The sequence below is a fragment of the Amblyomma americanum genome, chromosome 1, assembly GCF_052857255.1.
Source record: "Amblyomma americanum isolate KBUSLIRL-KWMA chromosome 1, ASM5285725v1, whole genome shotgun sequence".
NCBI classification, from domain to species: Eukaryota; Metazoa; Arthropoda; class Arachnida; order Ixodida; family Ixodidae; genus Amblyomma; species Amblyomma americanum.
The window spans coordinates 308,970,144-308,992,690 of record NC_135497.1 but is presented as its reverse complement, the minus strand read 5'-3'; the positions used below and the strand labels follow the sequence as shown (position 1 = coordinate 308,992,690).

Below are 22,547 nucleotides of genomic sequence, written 5' to 3'. Positions count from 1 at the left end.
CGCAGCCTAGGTCACCCTAGTGCAGCCCAATAATTTCGGCAAGCAGGCATAGACACCCAGTACCAGGACCCGTGGCGTTTGGCGTTGCTGTAATCTAGCGCATGTCCAGCAATACGCGCAGGCTCTTTCTTTATAGGCAATTTTGTTTGCTTCCCACGTACGTAAAAAGAGTAAAATACAGCCATTAGAACAATAACTGAGATAGCGAACTATTTAGAGCATGGACAGCACGGCCATTAGCGTGATGCATCTTTAGCTCAGCACCTGTCTTTAGATGGCCTGCGATTAAATATTGTGGATTATCTGTGTCAGTAATGACTCTACATCATAATTAACATAACTTCCACTCACTGAATCCTTTGGCGACCATGTGTGGTATGTATGCACTCAGCCATTCTTGTAGCATCTAGAAGCACTTTTAACGCAATTGAGGCCTCGAGCTTTAACCTCTTCTTACGAGTGAAAAATACCCCGTAGAACAACGGTTAATAAGTGTTCGTCGAGCGCTTCTGGGTTAAATAAATATTAAATATTTTTTTATTAAATTAGAATAGTATTGACAACAGTATCCAGTTCGGAAATATGAAAAAAAAGTATTCAAAAATAAAACTTCAGCTCCTTCTGGCTCTTGTAACTGCCCAGGGCCGGCCGAATGCGCTCCGGATGCCCACAAACTCCAGGCTCAGCAGTCTGCGTAGGAGAGAAAAGAGTGAATGGGGGTGGCGAATCAAAATGGAAACACCGATGCAATCATAAAAAAAAACGTGTTCAATGCCGCAAATTGTTCGCTAGTGACCTCACAGGCCCGTGCGGTGTTAGACGGTGTTAGGCGGTGTTAGTTCCGGTAATGGAGAGACACCTTCGAAAATGGCGGCTGCTCTTTCAATGACACTCCACTGTAATGCGACAGCAGAAGAGCTTTAGCCAGTTTTAGATATTCCACTTTATGCCGACATGAAACGAAAGTATTCGCCGGTATGCGAGCACGTTTGCTCCTTTGGTAGTCCTTATTTTCGCCGTTATTCAACAAGACCGTTAAAAAATGGCCGTGAGGTGCAGGTGGTGCTTGAGGCAGCGTTGGACGTTTTTAAAAGATCAGTCGACTCTTCTGAAGGAAGAGGTGAAGCAAATGAATGTGCTGCATGTTTCATAAATTCGAGTTTGGGTGGCCCCATAGGTGTAGACTCTAAGCACATGCAAAATGCGTGCATTAGTTTTACTTTGAAGTGATACTGGGAACACTGACTTTTGTTCGTAGTAAAACCGGTTTTTGTGGCTCTTTATGGCCGTTTTTACCTTCGAAAATCATGCCTAAATTTCACTACAACACTCGGCTGAAGTCCATGATATCATGACCAAAAATAATTGCACGATATCTGTTTTGGTGTTGCCTAGCCTTAGGAATGCGCGCATAATCACGCATCACCCTTTGCTTGCGAAGGCGACCGCTGAAGGGTCACACGTGTTTCATTTCTACAGGTTTGATAGGTAGTAAAAGTTCCTTTTCCAGTGAATGCTGCCGCTTTAGATAAGAGCAGGTTAATTTATCGATGCACATAAACATACCGACTGACGTATTCAGCGTGCACTGATTTTAAAAGATAAAATGAGCCTTCAGGGGGTGCACTTGATTGGCGCCGCTTGGTTGACTGCGCCAGGGAGCCAGAGATGTCGGCTTTAAAAGACTGGAGCGTGCCTGTCTACGGGGCGTTCAGCGCATCAGTACCTCCAGAGCTGTCATAAGAAGAATTGGCACAGGTGGCTGACAAGATTATTCCTTGTGTAAGGGGGTAGCTACCCATATTACACCATGCCGTGGAAAATGTGTGGCTGGAAAGAGCGAGAAACAGGTTGGGATAACTGCGTAAGTCGCTCAGCGTGACGGGGAAATCTTTCGAGTTTTTTGCAAGCATAAGAAAAACAAAAATTTGCTTTCGACTGCTATAGTGTGTCGTTCATCGAGGTGCATGAGCTTTGGTTTGCTCCCCATGGCTGGGAATGCCACAATTTTTGAGAAGTCACGGAACGGCGACTTTCACCTCTGACGCCTATTGTCGCCATCACCTCTCAGTGCTCGCCCAGCATTTAACTTGTTCCTCTGTTTGCGCGCTCAGCCTCTAAGTGAAAAGTGCTATGGGAAGCGAAGAGTAAACCAGCGGAAAAATGCTGAGAGGCAAGAGTGGTCCCGGGGGATGGCAGCTTGCCGACCGTCACTCACTCAGGGAGCGATCTTCGAAGCTCCAGTGTGTGTAATGGCAACGCGAGGAGCTAAAAACGATATGTAAAGTCTTTGCGAATGTACTGATTTTCATTTCCCTTTGAGTCTATCTAGACCGGCATTCGCTTTTAATATTGCGCAACTTTCTCTCACAGTGGTTTTGACAAATAAAAATGAAGTGAGCTCAGAAACTTGCTTCGCCAAAATAAGGCAGTACGAATTCAGCATGTAAGCCGTGCCCATACCACAGCAAATTGTGTGCATTGCCCTATCGATAACTGAGCGCACGGAGATCACACAAAAGGTGTTGAGATATGGGCGGGCAGTGTTCATGACGTGCAGCCACTCGGTAGGGATTACTGGCAAATTCTTCCAATTGTGTGCGCTCTTTAGCGGACGTCACACATAAGTGGGCACTTAGAGACTGTTGCTGAAGCAGAATAATGAGCTCCGTGATTTAGTCTGGATTTTTATAGCATTGGCTTCAAGCTCCAGACGTCTCACGTATGAGAAGGGCCGGATGATGCCTCAGCGAAGAGCTGAGGCATCATTTCTTTTTGTCTTTTGTTTCGTCTCGCGGATCGCAACTAATGATTCGTTGCAACTATGTCTGATTATTTTGGAAGCGGATCACGAGATTTAGTTGCAATGAACGCAATAAAGGAAGGCAGCAAAAATAACCAAACAATTTAGGGCGACAGCCGAACCATTAATGTGTTCAGCAGCGCTGCCCTCGTCCATAGCGGCGGGCGTAGTACGTCCTGTATTACCGCGAGTGTTACGTGAAACGTGATAGCACGGCGGGGGCGGATGCTGTGCTAGAACACAATCATGATTTACCTATGGTCACGAGGTGAAACCTGCTCCCCGGTTTGTGTGAAGCTTGTGTGAAGCTGGACCATAAAAAAGTGCGTGCACATGCCATTTCGGAAATACGAAAACTGCTGATCGATGACATGGAGTTCATGAGGAATGGTACCCAAGTGCTAATGATTATTGAATGTAGAGCACCTCTAATTGGCCTTAATTGCACTATCAGGCATCTTTTACAATTACATGTGCACACTTCTGAGAACTAATTCTTGATCTGAAAACGTGCATGAAGAAAAGAGCGGCCCTCTGACTCACCACCAGTTGTAAAAAATAGTAATGGTCACTGGAACCAAGGATCACAGGAGACTTTTTCTTAATATTTGGTGTTAATGAATGGCGGATTAATAATGCAATTCTTTACTTGTTTGAAGGATATTTATTAGGAAACACAAAAAAGCAAACCATGCCGAATGTGGGATCCGAGCACGCGACCTCCTAATTTCGTGTCCGGTGCTTTACCTACTGAGTTACGGTGACGGTTCTCAAACCATCTGCTTTCGGGGGTATTTATGTGTAGTGTAGTCGAACCTTGAGAGTGTTCAGCATCGCCACCCTCTCCCATAGGAACGGAAGTAGTAAGTCCGGTATTACCGCGATTGCCACGTGAAACGTGATAGAACGGTGAGGGAGGGGGAAGCTGTGCGAGAACCCTTTTATGCTACCTATAGCATCAAGACTGCCAGAACCAGGCCCTCGTTAGGTTACTGACCAGAAAAAGGAAGGGAATACCGGGGCTCGTTATGTCATGCATGAAGAAGCCAGGCAATAGACTGACATCACACTTGATGTCATTGCAAGGGTCCACGCTGATTGGCCAGAATGCTGCTGACTTATTGGTCTGAACACAATTATGACAGCAGTGGCCCCCCTCTTCGTACTAGGACCTTTTTTCTGCTCCTTCACTATCTGTCCAAACTAAGCCCCGCAGTATGTATATATAGGGATCATCTCCTACCATGCATTACCGTGCGTGACTCATCTCTACACCTCGCCCCACTCAACTCCCACCCCTATCCATTACGCCACGTAACTCGTGACTGCACCTGGCTACTACAACACTCTCTGGAAAAAGGCACCTCTCCCCAGAGTTAATAAACGGCATGGGAATCTCCAAACCCTGTAGCTGTAGCTGAAATTTGCAGTGCCACTGTGCGAAACCTGTTGTAAACTTTCTTCATTTGCGCGTATCTGTGTAATGTCCCCCCTCTTCGAAATGAGGGTAGGCCACAGCTATCAGAAGCCTGTCGTCAGGATTAACAGCGAGCTGGTAGCTTTTGCTCCACAAGCAAAACATGCTACGGCCATGTCTCTATGTCCTGCAAAGGCTTATGGGTATCGAGGAGCTGTGTCCAAGCAGGAGGGGGAAACAAAAATTGATAGACACACTTAAGTCTGCCTAATTGTGGGAATGCGAAATCATTACAGTCCTTGCTGTCCCTGGACGCTTTGATACCCACCGATACACACAAGCGCGAGCCTATAATACAACCCGGAACGCTGTACAATAAATGGTTGCATCACAATTTTGGTACGAAAATTGTTTTCTCAGTAAAATAAATGGGGCAGCAACTGTCGCACACCTCAACCGAGCCTGAAGGGAAAAGTTAAAGTCTGGGAAAGCATACTATTAAAGGTGCGTATGTGGTCGGTTCGAATCACTGTCGCAAGGTAGCCTCCAACTTTACCAGCACCTGTAAGGTACACGCAATATGAAATCGTATGACACCACCGGGAAAGCTGTACTCGAATCGGTAGCTTCACAATCATGCACGAATGTAATCGGGAAAACTGGCGCCACGTTGAGGTCGACCAGTGGGAAGTATATGCAGAACGATATGTATATGATTCTCTGAAACGTTGGATCCTGGCTTGAAGTGTTGCATTCTACGGCCACTTGATAACGTCACCCATTTTTTTTACAATCACTTTTATTTGCAGCACCATCATAAAGCGCACACACTAGCACATTCCGGCGGCTTTAATCATAAGTAAGCTAGTAATGCTGGCGCATTAAGAACTGTTGCCCACCAACGATGCTCGCAGTGGATCCCTAACTACCTAATCACCCTGTAGGTCGTTGGGGGACCGCTGACGGCTGCGCTCTACCAGCGGCTTGTGAGCAGCTCAGGTGTCGGATCGAGGAGACGAAGTGATTGGCAAGCTGTGCGACCGATGGCTGCCCAGATGACTGCGTGACACGGATTGCACTCTTCTCGCAGCTCTCATGGCACCAGTTCGCTCTTTGTCCGAGATTGTCCTGCATCGCAAACTGTAATCGGGAACCACTCTGATTTAGCTGACAAAAGGGTGGACCGGGACGGCCTGGGTGGACGCACATAGCTTGGCGATGCATCATGAAGAAATGGTTCTGGACAAAAGATGCCGGGCGTTCGATGTCTCGCGCGGACTTGATGTTGTTGTTGTTGTTGTTGGCCTCATAAAATGGGACATATCCACAAGGGGGATTGGCCATAGCCAGGCTCGAGGCATTATTTTTTCCTCCTCATTGGATTCGCGCGTGCTCAAGAAAACATGTCGCTAATATTTCGTAGCCCCATTTGCACGCGCGTAATTTCAGTGTACGGATGTTTTAGACGGGTACATTTGTGGAACCCGAGCACCCGTCACGTCTGCGATATTTTGTATGGGCACAATGAAAGATGGCAGAGAAGTTAGAATGTCGTTCCTGCAAGGTTTAGAAAAAGATGACAACGCATTCGAACTAAGAAAATCTCGCAAGAAAACAGGAGTCTCCGTGAGAGCTTTGACAAGCACTATAACCGCAAAGGAAAGGCAGCTCCTTGTTTACTGTTGCGAGGAGCTACATGATGTTATGTGCTAGCACAACATTCTAGCTTTTTTTGGGAGCTCGGACATTAATTAAGAAGTGGTAGACACAGAGGATGAATACGGTGGGTATGAGGAAGGCGAGAAAATAATTTTGTTTACAGACAGTGAATGAGTGAGTGAGTAAAAGTTTATTGAAGATGATGGTGGATAGAGTGCTTGTGGGTGAGCAGCCAGTTCAGGGCTTCAAAGGCTGCTGCTGACATTCTGGCGATAAGAAGGAGAGCTGCCTCGAGAATATAATAGGTGACCATCCAGGAAGAACTGAAGCTTTGTTCTTGAAGAGAAGGAAAGCACCGGCAGAGTACGAGAGGGACGAGAAGTTGTCCACAGACGAGGCGGTGACGGTGACGTCGAATCACGTGAAGCTGTATCCGCTCCTTTATCGGAGATTGACATCATGAGAATCCTACTTCACATAGCGTAACAGAGCGCAACCTCCCAATTTCGGGCTGCTGGCTATTTACCCCAAATATCAGGTGGGGTGATGTTTAGCGGTACTGTATTTTATAGGAGTCCGATTAAAATGTTCAATTTTCTTATCTGTATTTATTTCCACTTCTCAAAGTAAACAAAAGGGTTACAATAGAACTCTTAGAACAATAACTGAAATAATGAACTGTTTCCGTAATACATCGCCCGGCCGCTAGCGTACCGTGTCCGAAGCGAAAACTGCTGCAGTACTTTGCCGAGCGACAGCATGCTATCTCTGTGCAGCTCCCCTCGGCGGATCTTTTGGCGTGACGTGGGCGGTGTCGAGAGCGCATCAGCTACTGTCATACGGCCTAGAAGAGGGGCACTGCAGAGAATCTGGGCGAGTGATGACTCTTCATTACAAAACTTCTCTTCACTTAATGCTCTGTCCACTCTGCGTGGCGTACTCAGTCTTTCTTGTAGCATCTTTTAATGCAGTTGAATTCGTTTTATTCGCTTCTTAGGAGTGAACAATCCCCAAAGAACAAAGGTGCATAGGCGCTCTCAAAGCGCCTGTAGCTAGTTAATGTGAATGACGACACCACTGGTGCATTCCTTTGATTTAATACAAGACAATACTATGGGAAATGTATCCGGAACACCAATATAAAAAAAAAATATTATAAAAATAAAATCTAAACGCCCGCCAGCTCTCTCCGTGGCTGCCCGGCACCAGCCGAAAGCTCCGAGGATGCGCATGAACTTGAGGTCCGGCGGCCTGCGTAGGCGAGAAAAGATAATGAGGGTGGCAAATCAGAGAGAGACACAGACTGCAGTCACTAAAATATCGTGTTCAACGCACCAATCTCTTCGCCAGTGACCTCTGTGGTGCATATGATATTAAAATCGAAGGTCGGAGAGGTAGTTCGGGCCAGTGTGAGGCATTCTCAGAAATGCTGGCTGCTCCTTCAATGACACTCAATCGCAATGCGACATCTGAAGAACTTTCGCCAGTCACAGACTAGGACACTGCCCTTTGTGCTGGCATGCAACGAAAGTATTTGCTGCTGTGTGAGCACATTTGTTCTTTTGCATGTCCTAATTATATATGCTTGCAGCCGTGTTAGCATTATGGAAAAACCAGTCACCTCTTCAAAAAGACAAGCTCACGCTTGCAAATGTTGCACGCCTTCTGCATATTCCATTTTCTGAAGCCCTGTCGTTTCGGACTCTCAACATATGCAAAACCGGTGCTTGTATGAGCTCTTCGTACGTAAAAAGGGCACTGAACACGCATCCTACTTCTGTTCTTTGCAAAAACCGTTTTGTTGCGTTTTCTGGCTATTTTTTATCTTTGTTCAGCAAGAAAAGACGCTTCTCTTGCCGAGAAAATTGCAACTGAAAATTTCCCCGCCGTTCGATTCAGACTCGTGACGTCAACACTGAAATGGCGCTGCGATCACCCTCTGAAAGTGAATGGTGATGTTCCCTAGCCTCAGAGTTATGCGCGTAAATAATTGTATCAAAACGTCACAGATTCCTGCATCAAGGACCGGGGGTGGCGCCAGCTGTGACCTTTATTATATTTCCTTGCCATCGAGAGGAGGGCAGCGAAGTTCTCGTCGTAACAAACTCGCAACAGGAGAGCCGGAACTCTTCCAACGGGTGAACGCCGCTGCTGGTAGCTGAGAGGCTGGACCCGAAGCTGGAAGAACAGTATCGAATCACGTGGACGCCGGGCCACGCGGGACTGGATGGGACGAAAGAGGAAACGCCTTAGCTCGAGCGTTAACCAACCCAGCGGGATTTTACCAATCGTCCGATCAGTGCCCACCCTTTACCTTCGTGCGCTCGGCCTTCTGTTACGGCGAACGACTCGAGGCCTAGCGGCTTAACCGCGGGATTTATCCTGCCCCTCACAAAAAGCTCAACACTCAACACGGCATAGCTATCACTCCTTCAAACAAACACATTCCGATACCTACATACACCAAGATGTACCCACTAACATATCGTGACCTCCGCGCCTGGTGCGCCGACGTAGGTCCCACATTCTTCCACGTCGGATGGGGGTGCGTGTGCAAACACCAACACTTAAAGACAACTAGCACATCATTTAAGCGGTGTGAGGCACCGGCGATACCCTGCATGGACAAGAAGCGCTCGTTCAGCAAGGAAGTCGATTAGCCATCTCCAGTGGACTCCTCGAATAAGGAAGCCAACCACTCGACCACTCGAACGAGAAACACATTTTTTTCTCCTCCTCTGTGAGTAATTCAGCCTCTTTTCATTATAGCACACTAATTTATCATGAAAGGTCAATATTAGTCTGCCTTTAGTGGCGCCTTAGCAATATTCGTCTGTACGCCAGGACTTACGTATTCAGTGGGCGCTGATTTCGAAACAAAGACATGCATTCACGCAATACATGTGATATTCACTGTTAAAGTGAATCCGCCAGTTAGAAGTGACAGTTCTAGATGACTCGTATGTCACTTTCTACACTAGTGTTGCGCGTGTAATTACTTAAGATATCAGGAAGGAACGTGTCGCAGTGCACGGCGAGTTTATTCCGGATATTATGTGGTAGTCACGGCATATTAGAGCATTCTGTTTGCGAAGCGCGACATGAAGTCGAGCCGCATGGCAAGACGTACTCCGGAGCTTCTCACAAGAATTATGAAAATACTTTGCTTTTAGGTGCCACGTCAAGCTTGAATTTGTTTTTATGTACAGATCATTCCATTATCGATTTCACTTGAGTTCTTACGCATATACTTGGACACGTTTCCGGATGACTACAACATAGCCCCCATCACATATAGCACCAAAAGTTGCTGCTGACATCCAAAATCCGTAGGGAAAATGCACGAGCAGGATGAAGTGGACACTGTTTGGAAAGGAATATACCGTCTTAGTACCACCACTATAGAAAGGGGCGGAGTAAATAAGCGGGACATCCGCTGGCGTCTGTGTAGGCCTTCCTCCATTTTTAGTAGAAAGAGCTACCTCCCGTGAAGAAATTAATCAACGCACATTGTTACGATGAATACTGCGGTGGTTAGCAGGACAGCGTTCGCAGTTTTTAAGTCTTACAACGTCCTTTTATTTCTTCATACACATCCTGTCTATGCAGCACTATGCAACAACGCCTGCTTGAATGCATATTCAACAACAACAGGGACGCAGTTTTGCAGTTATAAGCGTGATGAAGCTCCATAAAGCAAATCTTTCCTCAATAATATAACGTAATAGCGTTTGTTTAGGAATTCGTGCTTCACGGACATCCACGTTTGCTTCGTTCTGCTCGATATGAAAAAAAAAAATAGGTGGGAGAAAAATTTATCTTGCACAAAATAGTCTTCTGAATGTTGCATGGCGTGTACCACCAAATTTCATCCCGTTTCACCGACCATATTGCGCCACGAAAATGCACATAGACTACCGTCAAGGATGACATTTTTCGTTGTTTTGTCAGGTGAACAACTACAAAGGGCCATACACAAGAAATCCGAAGTCAAAGCCCACTCCAACAAATGTTTGGAAACAGTTTCTGTGGGAGCGAATACTGTGTAACGTGATCATTGGGCTTGTTGCCTCTAGTTGTCCAACACATGCGCGTATTTCTAAAGATGCAAATCAATCAGTGTACGAACTCTAAGGAGCGCAGGTGCGCCTCCGCGCTGCCGCGATGAAGCAACATGTAACCCACCTCGTTACAAGGACTTGAGATGTGTGCGGCCCATTTCGTTGAATGCTTCCTATGAAACAGATACTGCATGTTTGTGCTGCCAAAGTAGAAAATCTCGAAAAAGCACTTATTCTTCGATTCTTATAACATAGCGACGTAACGTCGGCCAAAGCGCGACCCACTACACTCCAGCAGCGTACAACGGCGCTCGACCACCAGCGTGTTCGGCGGCTTCCGGCGCGCTTCTACGGCGCCCAGCACGGAATCATGGCGGAAGAATAACCGGGTGCGGAATGGAAGCAATGGAAGCAATGGAACAGTCTCTATTCCGCGCCGACCGCGCCAGCTGCTGCTGGCCTGACCACACCGCCTTTCTTGTCCACGGTACTGAGCGGCTTCGAAAATCCACTACAGATGGTGTAAGGCCGCGCTTCATCAACGCGTACATTTTTTTTATTTCCTTAGCTTGCGGTCACTCCGAGCTCGCCCCTACCCGCGTGCCCCCACCCCCACGCAAGCAGTGGCAAACGCGCAGGAGGCACTGGCTGCTTGACAGCACCGCTGCGACGGCCGAAGACACCTGGCTTTGATAAGCGCACCAAGAAAGCATGCGAGGCGCGCACAACGAGCACGTAATGCCGCTTGGTCTTGGGCAGCATTCCCACCGCGGAAGATTGGGAACAACTTCGCATTCCGCGATGGACCCTTTTTTTGTCATTCTAGATGGCACCGAAGCGTCGCGGTTCTCCACCGTCTGACATTCTGCGGCGAGCCAGTGGATCAGTGGTCCCGCAAATTAGATAAAAAAAGTTTCATCCTTCGAGAGGCTACACGCGGGTGCGACAGGGAAGGGGAAAGCATCAAGCAATAAGGGTGAGAACTCCCCCCCCCCCCCTGGGGAGAGGGTTTTCAGAATGTTTTCTGTATGTTTCTTTTTCTTTTTAGCCAAGCCCCGTGCTCGAAGTTGGGTCCAACCTTCAGGGGCTGTGGCTACCTCCATTGGTTATCGAATCTTAAGGCGGCCCTCGAAATATGACCGCCCTAACTTATTTGTTAGCAAAAACTTTAAAATTGCATGCAAAATCATTGGAGGGCAGTCCTGTCTAGTTGAGCTAGTGGCTCCGAGCAGTGGCACGTAATTCTACAGACCTAGACTCTAACCTCGGGTCGATGAGTAAGGTTTTGTCGAGTTTCTCTGTGTGAGAATTGTTTTTGTCAATTACAGCTTGACTGTCTGTGTAACTCAACTTGTAACGCAGTTTGCCCTTGTACATCCTGTAAATATATTTTCTCTTTGTCTCCATCTGGCATCAATCATCGTCTGCTCCTTCAACACCGTGGAATTCACGTTTGGAGAGGTCCTGTACCTTTCCGAAGAAACGCAAAGAGCCATCTTGAATTTACTGATGGCATGTCGGGCGTTGTGCGCATGCGCTTCTCCAGGCGCAGACGCTGCGCCGTGTCAGAGTGGTTGCACTGTAGGCACGCCAAATTTGCGTTTGGCGCGGCGTTGCCTACTGGACGTGACCGACCACTGCCGGTGCTCACCCGCCCGCAGATAACGTCGGAGCATAAGCAATCATTTAGAATCGCTACGAAAAACAGTAAAAAACCAGGAAAATACATTGGGGAAACGCTGAGTGTGCAAAACACGGACAAGCGCACAAGAACATGGAGACACGAGTGTTTTGCTGTCCAAGTCCTTCTTTGTCCATGTTCTTGGCAATGCATGAACTCGCCCAAGCAGTCTGTGCTGCTGAGTTTAGATTTGAGAAAGGAGGCAGACTACCACCTTGAGCACGCGTCCTTCATGAGGAAACAATCGTCCAAACTTCAGTGTGCGTGAATGTGGCAGCGCCGTAGGTAAGAGAGATGTGAATCCTATTTGCAATTACAGTGGGAATATTTTTCTTTTGCTTTAACTCTCACTAAGCCGTCTTTTTTTCTACACTATGGAGAAACTTTCTTACCAAGTGACCTGCGCCAACTAATCATGAAGTAAGATCAGCAACCTGCTCCGCCGTTCGTTGGGAAAGCGAATGCTGTATGACATCCTTGGTCATACCATAACTAAGTGTGCTCGTTACCCTTTAGATAATGAGCGAATGGAGATCCCAGAAGAGATGAGAAATGTCCGGCATCCTGTTCGGAGGTTAGGGCCGCTGGGCGGAGGTTTCTGCCAAATTCTTTCTATGTGCGCACACTTAGCTGCAGTCAGGCATAAAGGGCCGTCACTATAAATTATAGACCTGCATTTGGTCTTTCATAACTTTTGAATTCGTGCTCCGATAAGGACCGATACTTCCGTGAAGATGAGGTGCAGCGTCGTCTGCAACTGTACCGAACCGTAGACGTGTCAATATAACTACCAAGAAATTCTGTATGCCTTAATTCTGCCCTCTTTTTCGTGAGCGATTTTTTTTAGCACGGAAGCAGTATTCCGATGGGTAAACTCCGAGCAAGATCTTGCGATGTTTGTGGGTTTTGTGCCAAGTGAAAGAAGCAAATGAAAATAAATGAAATAAATATCCGCGCTTGGGATTCGGTACCCGCGGCGGAGAGAACACATCAGCTTCGCTGGCCGCTGCACGAAAGTACTAGGCTATCGCCACAACCGACTACACCTGGCGTTCAACCACAACACACTTGCGCGCTGTGCACTGCACATTGTCGTCTTCATCAACTTCCATCTGCGGCGCGATGATACAAAAATAATTCTGCCGTCATCATCGTCTTTATCATTCCGGCAATTCTGCTTCCGGACGTGTATAAAATTTAGGCAGAAGTTCGCTCATTTTTTTTTGTCACGCACATAGGACCTATTGATTCGATTACGTGCGCCGAATCTCTCTGAAAGCGTAATAAGAGGAGATTATGGTTGGTAATGTACGTAATAAGGGAAACAAAAGAAGCCGAACATTTTGTTCCTGCTCGTATACCAGTGTAGAGCTCGACTTCCAGCGGCCATCGTGACATCATCACTATCATCCCAACTACGGTCCACTGCGGGACACACGCCTCTCCCTCTCTCACCTATCTGAGACTAACCTGCGCCAGCCGCGGCCACTCTGTGCTCGCAAACTTAATATTCTGATCAGTCCACATGCTTTGCCACATGCAGCTACGTTTGCCTTCACTTGGAATGAACTCCCTCGCCCGAAGAGACCTCGAGTTTTTACGGATAAAGGTGTAATAGATTTGCACAAGCCAGTTAGCAGCAGCAGTTTAGAGGGTAAAGCAGATGCCGTATAATGCGCGACGCGTTAGGTGAACACAACCGCTGCGTACTTCCCAGCGAGACATAAGTGCCCACTGACCCGATGAGCCAGTTATGCGCGTTTTCTTTCCCCAAAACCAACGGAGGGTTTAGTCTGGGAAAGAGACATCACTGGAAACTAGACTATTTTCTTCGTTCAAGCGGGCCTTGGAGTCCGTGAAATGTGCCAGCAACTCGATCACACCGAAGAGCGCGAACAGAAGACGGTCGACTATGCACTTGAGCGTATAGACGCCAAAACGGTCCTTTGAGACGCATAAACGGGAAGTCGCCTGCGAACCTCCTAAACGGCTTTCCGCTTCCGACCTCTCAGCTGCTAATACCAATAAACTTTCGCTGATAAACGCGCTAAGCCGGTAATCTTAGATCTAATATTTTTTTCGCTCTCCGTTCATAACTAGTTCTTCTTGAACTAGGATACCATTATCGGGCGTTTGTTCCCTAACCCACTCTACTCTGCTCTCGGCCCAAAAATAGAGAATGCTGGGCGGGTTGGTTAAAGTTCATAATGAAAAGGCGGCGCTTGTCTGTGTCGCTCTGTCAGCCTTCCGTTTCTCCTTCACGCTACTTTTCATCAAAAATTCTCCCCGTCATTGAACATTCCCCTATTATTTTACTTTCCAAAGCTCGTTGAGCTGTCCTTAACTTCAAGCCTTTTCATTAGCCTCCATGTTTCCGCAGCAGCGGTCACTACTGCCAAGATATTACTGTTGCATCAGTTTCTCTCGAGGGAAGCTGGTAAACTGCTATTCATTACCTCTGAGCATTTCCAAATAGACCTCAGCCGTTTTTTTTCTTTCCTGTTACCCTCTAATGGCCCGGATCTGCAGTTACTACATGCCCTTGTCATTGATAAAGGGTCCGTATTATCATCCTCATCATCATCCCCATCTTCGTCATCATCAGCCTGACTACGCCCACTGTAGGGCAAAGGCCTCTCCCACGTCTCTCCAATTAATCCGGTCCTTTGCCAGCTGTGCCCGCCATATGCCCACAAGCTTCTTAATCTCATCCGCCTACCTAACTTTCTTCCGCCAACTGCTACGCTTGTTTACTCTTGGAGCCCACTCCGTTACGCTTAAGGGCACAGGGTAAGCCCTATACTTCCCATGCATTTTAGGCCATGTTGAGGTACATGTTTCTCACTAACTAATAACAGTAGCCTAATAATACATATATCATTGCCAAATTTTGTGCTCTTTTTACTGAACTAGAATATTTAAAATGTGTTGAAAATTCGATTTTTAATAAAATTTTTTCCGGTAGTACACAAGTCTGGCCTTTCTTTGCGCATTTCAAAATTCATAACAGAATAACTGCTCAGTGAAATTGCTTAATTCTAGTTCAGTAGTTGGCAACACTTATGTAGATGATTGCAAAAAAAAAATCAGCCGTCTGTCTTGAAAGGCATTGGAAATAATGGTACCTTTGTAAGAAAAAACACTGTTTTGAGATAATAGAGCGTAAAGAGAAAAAAGATGTGAAAAACCATTTTTTATTCGCAGAAACGCCTCCATAGTAATTGGTTTATAGCCCCCTGCTTCGTAGTCACTGTTGCCGTCATTTTTTCGCTTTTCGGCGTGTCGTTTTGACTGTCGGGCCTCTTTTGTAAGCTGTCGTGTTGCTCGGTCCACAAAGTACATGCGCTTATGGTCAGCTTCCCTCAGCCACTTGATGGTGTTGCTCCCTGGGTTCAATCCACACGCCTTCAAAACGTTGGCCCGTGCGATGCTACCATCATTAAATGAAAGAACAGCATCCAGTGTTGCCATCCGTAGGGTCCGAAGCCTAACAAACACATTCTTTGGCGCGCGTTCCCAAACAACATGGTTGAACGACTCATTTGCATTTTGAGTTCGCCCATGCAGGCACTTCTCTAGGAGCTCAGCCTTCGATAGCTCCCTATAAATGGGTTTGATAGCCTCCAAGACAGATGCAGGCAAACTCTCCTTGTGGAAAAATGGCTTGCCCTCTGACTGACTTCTGTTGAAGGCACACCACGTATCAGGTCCCTTTGGGCAAAGTCCATGGCATGGGTCATCGTCTGTGGCCGATAAGTGGAAGAAGGTTGCCCAAACGGCCTTTCGCATTTCATCCAGGTTTCCTACATTTCTTCTGATGGCCAAACCATAGTACGTCTGGAGCATGTCTATCACTGCATCAGTCAGTCGGCCTCGGCCCGAGAGGCTCTTTCCATCAGAGAGTTTTCCTGCTTTGTTTCCTTTTTTTAACCTTCGTAACCTTGTGCCCATCCTTTTTTGCACGTGCCCTATGCACTCAACCTTGGATATTTCAACGGAATCACCATATGGCATTTGTGCCTTCACAGCCATAAAAGCCTTGCTGTCACCATCCCCAAGGTATTTGACGTATCGAACGCCGTGAAGCTCCTCACTCCTGCCGAAAATTTTCAGTGCTCCTGCGACTTTCATTCCACCGCTGGTGCCTTGGTAGTTGCTTTGGCACACCTCTCTATGAAGGGGGTCACTGTTTGTACCCTTGATGCTGCACTTTGGACAACGTTTAGACAAAACCTCCACATCCAGCACTTTCCCAGAGTCTACACTGGTCGCAGAGACTATGCCGTTATTGGAAGTATGGCCTCGCTTCTGCCAGCTTCCATCAAGAGCAACTGCGATGTCTTTATCCCCCTCATTCAGCTGCACAGCTTCGTCAGCTGCCCTTTTCATCGACTCCTGAGCAGCAGCTTCGATGTGACCTAGAAGCTCTTGATTGTATTTCGCAAACTTTGTCGGCGGCTTAGGAAGGTTTAGCATAGCACAGAGTATATTTCCTGCAGCCATTCCCTTACCAATGGACCTCAAGGCATACACTAACCTGAGGTTGGCTTCATAGAGGCCAGAAGTAGTTTTCTTCGACGTCTCAAATCGTTGTGCGGCACTACACACTTCACAGTCCAAACTGTAAACGCTTGCAACACCTACCCGTTTTGTCACAATTTCGATGAGCTCAACACTTCCACCGCACTCTCTGCACACACAAATCTGTGTAATTGCGGCACAAATGCCGTCCATGTCCATTAAGGCATATTGGCTGCTGCTCTGTAGCACATCCTCTTCCAGGAAGCACAGAGAAAATCTTGAAAGCTTCGATGTCGAGGAGCTGGCGCGTTCGGCGTTCGGGATCTCATTCGGTCGTGGACATCCTTTTGCTTTTTCACGATGAGCGTAGCGGTTGCCGTGAAATTCACGCCTGACGAAGGCCTTCTTTGCCCTGGGCATCTCAACTTATCAGCAGCAACCAACACCGGCACAATTTACAATACTGATCGAAAGGGATAGCACTCGGACGCAGCTGCATGAAGGTTGCAGAAACGTGGAAAAAACGTGCAAAGCGTCTCAGGATTGTCTTGGCTAAAAAAGAGGAGCTGTACAACAGTTGCCAGACAATTTTTTATATGTAGCTGATTTTAGACAAGTTTTGAAATCAGGTGGTGGACTTTTTGGTTGAAACAATTGACGTTAATCCTGAAAGGGGGCGTGGCCGCTCACTACTTGGTTTCGGAAAAAGCGTTTTTCAGCCGTAAATATGGCTTTCTGAGGAAAGTGCGATCATGGAACATGTGTAGAAAGAATTGAACTTCTAAAATTCCAAAAGAAAAAAAAAGCGATTTTTTTCTAATTTTACCTTACCCTGTGCCCTTAAGGACCAGCGGTTATCTTGCCGTAAGTAGTACGTGCCCTGCCCAAGCCCATTTCTTCTTGATTTCGACTAGGTTGTCATAAACCCGCGTTTGTTCCCTCACCCACTCTGCCCGCTTCCGGTCACTTAACGTTACACCTGTCATTTTACTTTCCATGGCTCGCTGTGCTGTCCTTAATTTTTCCTGAACCCATTTCGTTAGCCTCCACGTTTCTGCCCCTAGGTGAGTGCCGGTAAGATACAGCTGTTGTATGCTTTTCTTTTGAGAGAGGCTGGTAAACTGCCATTCATGACCTGAGAGAAACTTTCATATGCGCTCCACCCCATTTTTATTCTTTGAGTTATTTCACTCTCATGATTCGGATCAGCGGTCAGTACCTGCCCTAAGTAGTGCTTTACCACTTCCAGCACCACGGTACCAATTGTGAACTGCTGTTTCCTTGCTAGGCTGTTGAACATTACTTTAGTTTTCTGTATGTTAATTTTTAGACCCACAGTTTTGGTCTGCCTGTCTAACTCATTGATCGTGCTATGCAATTCATCTCCTGAGTGACTCAGCAGGGCAATGTAATCAGCGAAACAAGTATTATGTAGGCATTCTTCATTAAGTCTTATCCCTAACTGTTATCAATTGAGGGCTCGGAATACCTCCTGTAAACAAGCGGTGAATGGCATTGGCGAGACCGTGTCCCCTTGCCTGACGCCCTTCCTTATTAAAATTCTATTGCTGACGTCATGGAGGACTATTGAAGCTATGGTAGCCCCAAATCTGCATTTAACAGCCTCCTTGACATATAGTTATTTGCCAGTGGGCCGCAAACACTTTGCATGGAAGTACGGCGATCTCCCTCACCCTTGCCATTCTGAAATCAGGCGTGTCTCAATGGACATCAAAGCCGCATATCACCTCGGCTAACTTGGGCCCCTCCTGGACCCCTGAGGACGCGGAACGAACAAGGAGCAGTGTGCTGGAGTTTGGGACACGCCACTCACCGAGGCGACTGGCAGGGGCAGCAGCAGCAGCGCGGCCGGACCCCCTTCCAGATCGAGCTGCAGGGCCATCATCACGAAGGCGATGGCAACCTGGGTGGTGCCTTGGGAGTCACCACCGCACAGGGTGGCATGCACGGAGCGTAAGCCAAATGCCTTGCTCCATTGGCAACGGCTTCCACGACTGCTCCGTTGGCTGCACTCGAGAAAACGTCCGCAATAATTTCCAATAAACAAAAAAGGCACACTGAATTTCGGTTCTTAAAGCCACAGACAAAAAAAATTCGTGCATCAAAAGTGGATCTTTAATAAAGATGAATCATCGTTACCATCATCAGCCTCACTATGGCTACTGCCGGACAAACACCTTTCTCATATCTTTCCAATTAATCCTGTCCTGTTCCAGCCGCGGCCACCTTGTCTCCACATCTGCCCACATAGTTTTCTGCCAGGATTATAAAAGCATGCATGAAAACATCTGCCCACATAGTTTTCTTACAGGATGATAAAAGCATACATGGAAATCGGTAATTATCAAAACTGCTGATCGATGAAGTGGTGTTTACAAGGAAGGAAACGAAAGCGCTGACGATAAGTTATCGAATTTAGGGCACCTCTCATTGTTCTTAATTGCGCTATTTTATATGATCTCACGTGACACCTCGACATTTCAAATAAGGTTTAGTGCTAAACCGTGGCTGCACAAATGCTTCTGCTGAAATGTTAAGTGAACAAAACTGCTATTTCACCACCAAGTAGATAAGTAAAGAAGAAATACTTAGTCGCATACACGACCGATGTGCATACACTCGCAACTCTTTATCGCCGTTCATGTCCACAATAAGAAATGGCCTAACGCTTTCACGTCATTAGTTCATCTCTGATAATTTGATTTGCTTTCACAAATACGGAATTTCATTTTTACAATATTCATAATGTGCACGTATTTACAATACCACATCACCGCCCAACTCTGGCAACATTTCCTAAAAGGAACTCAACTCCGGAAAAATGACTCGTCTGGCACAACTGAGTGACACAAAGATGTAAGTCACTTCTTTTTCCGTGGTGTCACTTTCGCTTCGTGCTGTGCTTCGGTGTATATACGTTGTGGTGTGAAATTCACGGAGCTGCGTGAAGGCGAATGAATATAGCGTATAACCAGCTCATTCTAACTGGACTAACCAACTACACAGATAAGCATGCCAAAATTCTCGCCCTGTGGACAGAGACTTCAGGATTGCAGTACGGGCAGCGATAGTTCAACGTCAATATAAAATCCCTTCGCAGGGAGCATGACCTGGTGGGACCACTGCACATGGCTTGCTGGCGCCTCCATGAATGATGTCATAATCTGTGGGCAGAACTTACTCTTTTCTACAGGCTTCAAGTTCCTTTGTTATACCAAACTGACTCCGCGCAGATATTGATTTTCGGCTTTTCTCGACCGCTTGATTGCTGAAACAAGGCATTTCTCTGCGGTTGCCGCTTTACAGCAGCATAAAATTATGTCATGGGAAACAGTGAAATGGCCGGGCTAGCTATCAAGCTGCGTAAACCACGCTTTCACTCCGAGAATTCTGGAACCACGCTTTGACGCTTCCTGTTAGTGCCTAGACACGTCGTCTTTAGATCATTGGGCAATAGGTGGAAGAAATGGTCTCGATAGTTTTATCATGCCCAAGCATTCAGGAATAGTTTCGCGCACGTGCTGATTTACACGGACCAATCTACTTTTGCATGCCGATTCGCCATTTCTGCCCGATGACCAATATCTCCGAACTGCGTGAATCCGGAGAGGTCGAGGAGGGCAAAGTGCGCGGGTACTTTGATGCGTCCTTTGAGCAGGTTCCAAAAAAGCGCGTTTTAAAAAAAAGTCGGCAGATACATTTAGGACTGCTTACGTGTGAGAAGGAACAAGACCGCCCGCTCACTTCGTAACCCGATGCCACGCACCTCGCAATTATACCTCAAGATTGCTCTACGTAGTCGCCGCCGTGATGCCACTGCACGTACACCTTCCTGTCTGCGCGCTAACTTCGTGAAGGAAGTCGCCGCCGTACTGCAACTCGCGCCCCTCTCCCCACGAGCTACCGCACGAGCTGCCGTCACCAAAAGGTCATTCTCAAGACGACATTCATTAATCCCTGCGAGTCCTCATCCACTCCTGGCGCAGTGGAGCAGCGATTAATCGGTGGGCCAGTGCCCTGAATGGCAGGTGCTTCCAACCTTAGGTTTGTACGATCTAGGTTGCTCTTCCCGGCCAACCTTGCACGACCAATCATCAACACACACACACACACACAACACACACACACACGCACACACACACCCGCGTGTGCGCGCGTACAGGGCACTTGGAGTTCACTTGATTGGTTGTGCAAGGTAGGTTGCACGGGAAGAGCAACCTAGACCATACGAACCCAAGGTTGGCAGCACATGCCATCGCAATCGCACACACACACACACATACACACAAACGCACACACATACACACACACAAACACGGACGCGCGCACGCGCGCGCGCATATGCACTCCCACACACAGAGGCGGGTTTTCGTTCAATGGGACAAGCAAGGGTGAAAACTATGCGTGGGAGCTATAGGCGGGCGGGGAGGGTGAGGAATCAAGTTGAATATATTGCATAGGCTTTCGTCAACGTGCAGCGTCGCTGTGACGTCGGGCTCCTGTCAGTGAGCTACTGTCGGTATCCTGTCAACAGCAAGCTGCTAGCTTTTCCTCATCATGCAAGACATGCTACACTTTAGTAACTATGTCCTGCAAAAAGATTACGAGTACCGAGAAGCCGGTTCCTTGCCATAGGCATGAAAACAGAACTCTGCGTTGCCCCGTACTGTTTCACGCAATAGAACACCACCTGGCTAGTTTTGAACTATGGCTGATGGACCTGCATAAAGACATGCTGAACCTTCTGAACACTCGTTCTGATTGAAGGCATCATATGCAGGACTCGGGGAAGCAGCTTACAGGAAAATTCACTAAGTTTACCAAAGCAACTCTGCAGAGTAGAACGCTCGAGAGCCAACTCACCGAGCAGGTCGCTGTAGGGACGGCTGACGGCTGTGCCCGGCTGGGTGCATGTCTGCAAAGGCCCTTCACTGAGCTTCAGCGCCTCCTCGCCTTGACCGCGGCGGTGGTGGTAGTCACTAGCAGTATCTGCTCCGATGGGACTGGTGAGGCGACGGACCGAGGTGACGAAGGGCTTGGCGAGCTCGGCGGCCAGTGGATGCCTGGATGGCCGCGTAGTACACACTGCGATGATCCGGCAGCTCCAACGGCAGCAGTCAGCTCCTTTTCCTACATCGTTCTCCATCGCGAGGAGGAGCCCGGAACCGCTCTGGTGGAGCTGAGCATAAGACCAGTAGGGAAGGTCTGGGTGGACGCACATAGCTTGAAGATGCATCGTATCGTGAAGGAATGGTTCTGAAGGAAAGATGGCGTGCGTTCGTTGTCTCGCGCCGCTCGAGCAGAAGGCGCGAGAAGAACGAATACCTCGAGAGCTTCTTTTTTTGCCTTTCCGTTCGTTCTGCGCGTGCACAGGGACACATGTCGGAAATATTTCGGACGCTCTGAGCACGCGATTAATTCCTTGGCCGGCATGTATTTCACGTCTACAATCGCGAAACCTGGGAGCCCGTCACGTACGCGGGCTTCTGATCGGGCACAATGGAACGGAGACGATCAAAGAAAAAAACTGAAATGGATACTGCGGGACATCAGTGGGAATTCCGCGAAAAACTTGAGATGGCGATGTCAGTGCACGTTAAAGATCCCCAAGTGGTCGAAATTGAAGGGCATCTCTTTCTTCCTTTGGTCTTTCACTCCCTTCTTTATTTCTTCCCTTATGGCGCGGTTCAGGTGTCCAGAGATATATGAGACTGATACTGCGCCATTTCCTTTCCCTCAAAACCAAATATTTTTATTATTATTGTTTTCTGTGGTAGCGGAATAATAATATTTGATTTTTGGGGAAAGCAAACGACGCAATATCTGTCTCTTATATCGGCGGAAACCTGAACCGCGTCGTAAGGGAAGCGATAAAGGAGGGAGAGAAAGAAAGGAAGAGGTGACTTAGTGGAGGGCTCCGGAATAATTTTAACAACCTAGGGATCTTTAACATGCACTGACATCGCACAGCTTGCGCGCCTAAGCGTTTTGCCTCCACAAAAACGCAGCCGCCCCGGCTGGGTTCGAACCCGGGAACTTCAGATCAGTAGCCGAGCGCCCTAACCACTGGGCCACCGCGGTGTGTAGCGCTAAATTTCATTTTTACAGTGGATCCTGGAGGAAGATCAACAGGAGGAAGAAGTAGTAGGCAAAGTAGGTCCCTCTTTCGAGGTTAGGACTCCTTCCCGTTCGGTCGTTCGGTACGAGCGACAAGTGGTTCTAGTTAAGTTGTGTTTGCGGCTACCTTCATGATTGCATTAATGCAAATGGTTGGTTGCCTTGTTAACTGTATATAAAATTTTACCGCATGTCCAAAAAGTGGGCTTTGTTCTATTCCTGCTACTTCATGATCTCTTTAATTTATTTAAATCATTGAGAAAATTT

At 47.4% G+C, this 22,547-nt stretch overlaps 1 protein-coding gene across 1 annotated transcript; it reads right to left on the bottom strand.

The window, feature by feature from the left end:
- Positions 1 to 611: 611 nt before the first annotated feature.
- Positions 612 to 21,405, bottom strand: LOC144120018 (uncharacterized). Its single transcript, XM_077652503.1, has 4 exons — positions 21,027 to 21,405; positions 17,977 to 18,169; positions 7,054 to 7,130; positions 612 to 690 (listed from the first exon to the last, which is right to left on the bottom strand). Exons 1-4 carry the CDS (start codon positions 21,074 to 21,076, stop codon positions 612 to 614), a joined length of 399 nt encoding a protein of 132 aa, XP_077508629.1. The 5' UTR covers positions 21,077 to 21,405.
- Between the last annotated feature and the right edge of the window lie 1,142 nt (positions 21,406 to 22,547).

Excerpts from the sequence above, each read along its gene's own strand:
- LOC144120018 (XM_077652503.1), bottom strand. The coding sequence starts at position 21,076 with ATGCACCCAGCCGGGCACAGCCGTCAGCCGTCCCTACAGCGACCTGCT. Across the intron at positions 18,170-21,026 it reads TCCCTACAGCGACCTGCTCG|CCAACGGAGCAGTCGTGGAA; the intron begins GTGAGTTGGCTC and ends TCTCGAGTGCAG. Across the intron at positions 691-7,053 it reads CACGGAGAGAGCTGGCGGGC|ACTGCTGAGCCTGGAGTTTG; the intron begins GTTTAGATTTTA and ends TCTCCTACGCAG.